Source organism: Protobothrops mucrosquamatus, unplaced genomic scaffold (assembly GCF_001527695.2).
Source record: "Protobothrops mucrosquamatus isolate PMUCROS unplaced genomic scaffold, P.Mucros_1.0 scaffold7549, whole genome shotgun sequence".
Classification (NCBI taxonomy): domain Eukaryota; kingdom Metazoa; phylum Chordata; class Lepidosauria; order Squamata; family Viperidae; genus Protobothrops; species Protobothrops mucrosquamatus.
Genome location: NW_015393349.1, coordinates 1 through 5,904, shown reverse-complemented (window position 1 = coordinate 5,904; position 5,904 = coordinate 1). Strand labels below are relative to the sequence as shown.

Here is a 5,904-nt window from a genome sequence, read left to right as displayed (position 1 = left end):
AAAGCAGGTGGCTATTGGGAAACCAGAAGGCATTCAGGGTGCCTCCAGAAGCGGTGAATGCTCCAACACTGGAAGTTTTTAAGAAGAGACTGGACAGCCATTTGTCCGAAATGGTATAGGGTTTCCTGCCTGAGCAGGGGGTTGGACTAGATGACCTTCAAGGTCCCTTCCAACTTTACTATTATTATTATTATTATTACATACATACATACATACATACATACATACATACATACATACGTACATATGTACGTATGTATGTACGTCTTTCAGTTCTTTTGAGAAAGAACTGACTCGCTTAGCTTTTAATAATGTCACTCCATGGTATGCTATCCTTTGCACACCACTTTCTGCCTTTAGCTGTAGAAACAGGCAGGTCTGCTTTGTGTTAATATATTAATATACTGATTACTTCTGGAGTTATTAAAAGCCCATTGAGCAGACACATTAAGTCACTTGCAATTTCTCCAGATAAAAATACCTCAGGTCAAATTTTGACCGCACAACTTGTTTCTGGAATATAGTACTTCTGATTATTTGGAACTACATAAAATACTGAATTTAAAAAAAAAAATCCCACCAGAGAAAAGGGGCTTTTGAGATAAATGTGCCTTCAACATTTAGGATTGTTTTTTTAAAAACAAACAAACAAACGAGAAAATGGATTTTCATGGAGTTATGGAAGATTCTATCATGTAAACCAGGGTCCCCAACCTTGGCAACTTTAAGACTTGTGGACTTCAACTCCCAGAATTCCTCAGCCAGCTTTGCTGGGAGTTGAAGTCCACAAGTCTTAAAGTTCCCAAGGTTGGGGACCCTTGATGTAAACCACCACCACCCCTTGCAATCTGAAATGGTATAGCCAGACATTTCTTTATTCAACCTAACATGCTAGTAAGAGAGAAACTCGGTTCTTACCACCTGTCCTTAGAAAAGCAGAGCTCACGAAAAGCAGGGGGGTGCGAATTTCACTTTCTGAGGAACCACCATGATTTCCTGTTTCAGACATGCCATGGTCACCACAAACAACAAGTAAATTGGGCAAAGTTCTTTTCTCTCGTTCCTGAATATGAAGAAATTTTCAAAGTTTTAATGGAATCGTTTAACATTTTATTATCAAATCTGTTTCTTCATCTCGCAGATTTGAGCCAAAAAGATTAGGATTCTCAAGAACGATTGCCACACTCCCAAGTAAACTGATAAAAGATACCACAGCAACCTCCCCCAATCCTTGTTAGGAATATATTATTAGGATTTCACACAGCACTATTTATTTAAATAAGAAACGGGATCCCACCTGGCTTGTATTTTCACAACCTTTAGCTTGGCTAAGCAGAATGCATCTCACATATACCAAGTGTCTACATACAAATATGCATTCAAAAATAGGCTTATGTAGATCCCTTGCATTATATGCATTAATATTACATCAATAGAAAACTTAAGTGCCAATCAGGTCCCCAAAGTTTCCTACATTTCAATTTTTTTCCTGACTACAAAAGAAATATTCAAATTGTTCCTAATTTTGTTCTGCTAAAATAAAGCCAATGTGCAATAATACAACAGAAATTTCAGAACTTAAAATAAAATATTGTTTCCATCTCCTGCACATCCTATGGCCAATGTATTCAAAAGAGCAATATCAACATATTTCATTTAGTCTACAATTCCAAGTGCCCGGGACTAAAAACTGGAAATGTGCCCCAATAAACACAATATGAGACTTGGTCTCAATTGATCATTTACTTGGTCAGGCCGTAAGATAAAATGCATCTGTAGATTGAAGTTGGAAACTTCAGATCTTCCTGTTTTCATGATCAAATGCATCTTCAAAACGTAAGCATCTCACCTTGGAAAGCAGAGACTTATGAATCTTTGAGATAATGTTATCCATTTCAGAAAGCTTTGGTCCTATCAAAGGACTGTTTGGTCCAGCCAGATGACCAATATGATCCAATCCTAAATAATGAAGAATGAGTATATCCCAGTCTTCTCTTTTCAGTACATTATTCAAATGTCTAGTAACATTGTTGTCAACCTTAGTGAGAAAGAAAAGCAGAGATATATTAAGCCATCACCTATTCCGTTCATACGGTATGCAGAATTAATTAACAGCTCTTCTAATTATAAATTTTCTGATGGAAGGGAAGTATGTACAATGTAATGATTTCCCGCTTAGCTCAAAGCTTCCTACAACATTAAGGGAGCAAGTTAAGAGAGACGGCTAGGCTGGATATCTCTTAGATATGCTTCACAGCAAACCATTCAAACATGCTGCCTTTCAATTATCATTCTTGAAGGTTCCAGTTGCCTGAAATCAGAACAATCTGCAACTTATGAGTTTAGGATGCTAATCCTCATGGCATCAATTCGATGCTAGCTTGAATAGATTTTATAGGTAATACTATGTCAAGCACAGACTCACTTTGGCCAGTGAAATGGACGGCATGGAAATTTAATAAATATAATAGATTACATCACATCAATCACATTTAAAAAGTGAGTCCAAGTGGCAAGTAGTATGTCACATGCTTTGGAGACAAAAAGCCAAAGGTTACTAATCTAGCATTACCAGTGACAAGAATACAAATGAATAAACATTACAATAAATGTTACTGACTTGGCTGCAGCAGACAAGAAAGCCAGGCCTCTTCATTGGCTCAGCTGGGGCCAGAAGCCATCTGATTCCCTTTGCCTCCCAGAATAAATTCTATAGTGACTTCCCATTGGAACAATGTGAAATATTAGAACCAAAATGAAAGTCTGAATACTTATTGGGATACCAAATTAGGAAAAGCTAAAAAAGGAAGAAGGTGTGTTGGATATGTTCGCTTCCCTGAGTTATTTGTAAAAATAATACAGGTAGTCCTCGACTTACGACCATAATTGACCATACTTTCTGTTGCTAAGCAAGACAGTGGTTAAGTGAATTCCCCCCCCTTTCTTGTCAAAGTTGTTAAGTAAATCACTGCTGTTGTTAAGTTAGTAATACAGTTGTTAAGTGAATCTGGCTTCCCCACTGATTTTGCTTGTCAGAAAGTGGCAAAAGGTGATCACATGACCCCTGGGACACTGCCACAGTCATAAATATAAACCAGTTGCCAAGCATCTGAATTTTGATCACATGACCATTGGGATGCTTCAGTGGTCGTAAGTGTGAAAAACAGTTGTAAGTCTCTTTTTTCAGTGCCCTTGTAACTTCGAACAGTCACTAAATGAATGGTTGTAAGTTGAGGACTCTCTATAAAGTCAGGAAATAAACAAAAAACAACAAGTCACCTTGCTTCTTTTGGAGAACAATAACTATAGGCAATTCTGCTAAGTAAATTATAAAAGAGTTTGGGAAAGACCTGGGCCTGGTCAACTCTCAGTCAAAATAAGGAAGAACAATGATATATATTATATTGTCTATATAAAGTGCTGGGAAAATTGCCCATATTAGGGGCTCTTTGACAAGTCTATTAATATCACATTTGGAACTAGGAGAGGCAACGTTTTAAAAAATTGTTTTAATTGAACTATAATTAACAAACCTTTTTAGGTAACTAAGCTAACATAAATCCAAGATGCATAGAGAAAAAATATATAGAACATACAAACCAATCTACTAAAATGTAAACAAGCAGGTACTATACATGGACAAATTTACCATATATGCAAAATATTACCATATTACAGTCTATTGAGGTAAACCATAAAATCCATTCAAATTTGATAAAATAGTAGTTGCCTCTATGTCTCATTATTTTTGACTCTGTATTTTTTTTTCTAATGTAGCAACTGAAGAGATATTTTTAATCTCATCACAACTATTAAGTTATCTAGAGTTTCCCAATGTTGGGCAATTATTATCCTAGATGCTAAAATTAGATAGAAACTAAGCTCTTTTTTTTTAAACTTGAAGTTTGGTCCTGTAAATAAATAAACAAATAAGTCTAACTTTGGGAGATTCAATTCTTTGTTCAGTGACACTTATACCCTTAAAATTTTTACAAAGTAAATAGCTTTATTGCATGACCACCACCAATAAAAAATAACTTTTTTTTACTCCTTCTAAAATTTGGAAGAATAATTTGTGTGTGTGTGCGTGCGCGCGCACGCATGCGCGCCAATCTAACTGAAGCCAAGCACCAGCAATATATAATCTTCCACTTCAGTTTTTACATTGAGGCTGAGGTGAATCTACTCACTTTGAACAATTTCCACCAATGTATCACCTGTATAGATTTACCCAGAACAGATTCATAAGCTTTCTTTAAAGCATGGGATGAATATCCTATTTCCATTTGCAGTAATATCCTATTAAATTTTTCTCTTTGGTTTGTTCTAAGTGGTTAAGTATTAAATTCTCAAATTTGGTAAGAGGCCATGTTTCAACATACATGGCTCCAACATTCTAAGTCTATGAACATAGTGTTCAGCACCCTATTGCTAATCTCTAATTTAAAGTTTATGATAGTGGGGAAGATAGTGATTTATTATTGTGACAATTTAAAAAACCTGAGACTTTTTAAAAAGATATATATTTTATGTGACCTGTCTAACTTATGTAACTAGGTGAGATGAACATTTTGTAAAATAAAGAAATAATGATTCTAGAAATAACCAATGTATGACTTTTTATAAAAATACATTCATCTGACCAGCAGATAATATATATATAATAAAATGTTTGCATCAGTGGTGATATGCACAGAAGTACACATACCGTATATATTCTTATAGCCACTCCCAGACAGTGACTTACCTCAGTGTAGTCTGAGACAAAAAAAGATGTTGTCCCATCATATTCAACAAAATGCTTTGGAAACAGCCTAATCCATGTATCATCACCATAGAATATTATTCTTTTCCCAGCAACTTTGGCCTGCCATATTAAGTTGTCTTCCATCAAGGCTGGAGAGTTAAGGTTCATGATTATATCAATGAAACCTGGGATGCTACCAGTCATAAGTGCCTGCAGAGGAATCCACCAAAAGGAAAGGAGAGATGGATCAAGCATTAGATGTGGTTTCAATAGAACTAAAACCTGACATTGGACAAGGACCCACTTCTGCATGTGCATACATAAACATTGCAGACAGTCAACACCTTTAAGCAAATGGCTACCCTTAATTCAGTATAGGTGGCAGGACTACAAGTACTGAATTCAGGACTATGGTACTGAATGTAATGCCCTTGGTATGGGTAACTTGAGTACTCCAAGAAGCTGGTGATTTTTTCTCTCTCACTGTTTTACTCACCTCAGATATCATACCAGAGCGTACCATCACAATCTGAGAAAAAACACATTGGAGCAACACTAAAACCATCGGAATTGCTACCACCCGCCACGCTCATGAGTTCATCGAAGCCTGGCATTCCACAAGAAATTCCATCAACAGACACATTGATCTACAACTAGCCTACAAATCCCTCAGAATCCAAACCAACCGCACAGCCAATCAGAGACAGCACCGACCCTCAACCAACCCACGCAAGCCCCCCACCAGCAGTTCACCTCCCAATGACCCTGATCTGATATAACCTCTCCATCACAAGATCCATCACAAGCCTCTCACTGATGATTCATACCTGACCCATCAGAAGACCCTCACAAGACCCACACCCACACCTGAAGCCCTTATAAACAGAATACTGACAATGACATCCCTAAACTCTGCTGAAGATGTTACCTAACCTGGTAATGAAACATTCATAAACTCGGAGAACGAACCTTCATCCTCAAAAAAAACTCATGTTGTCAAAAAGAACATATTTCTGCAATAAGCATTAAGCATACTGCTTTATGATATGTACGGTGTATAGATTTAGCAGAAGACAACGTATCACTCATCAAGAAATATTTATTTCCAAGATACCAGAACTTACTTTAATTCGAGGCATAGTGACAGTAGGCGCCTT

General features: G+C 36.7%; 1 protein-coding gene across 1 annotated transcript in view; it reads right to left on the bottom strand.

Annotated features, from left to right (window-relative positions):
* LOC107300590 (GPI ethanolamine phosphate transferase 2-like) overlaps window positions 1–5,892 on the bottom strand; it is a gene marked incomplete at its 3' end in the record, with an annotated part of 12,675 nt that extends 6,783 nt beyond the window's left edge. Inside the window, exons 1-4 of the mRNA XM_015829903.2 lie at window positions 5,872–5,892; window positions 4,748–4,957; window positions 1,850–2,038; window positions 919–1,063 (exon numbers count right to left, since the gene is read on the bottom strand). Coding sequence (XP_015685389.1) covers window positions 919–1,063; window positions 1,850–2,038; window positions 4,748–4,957; window positions 5,872–5,886 — 559 coding nt within the window. The remainder of the gene's footprint in view (window positions 1–918; window positions 1,064–1,849; window positions 2,039–4,747; window positions 4,958–5,871) is intronic.
* Window positions 5,893–5,904: the final 12 nt, after the last annotated feature.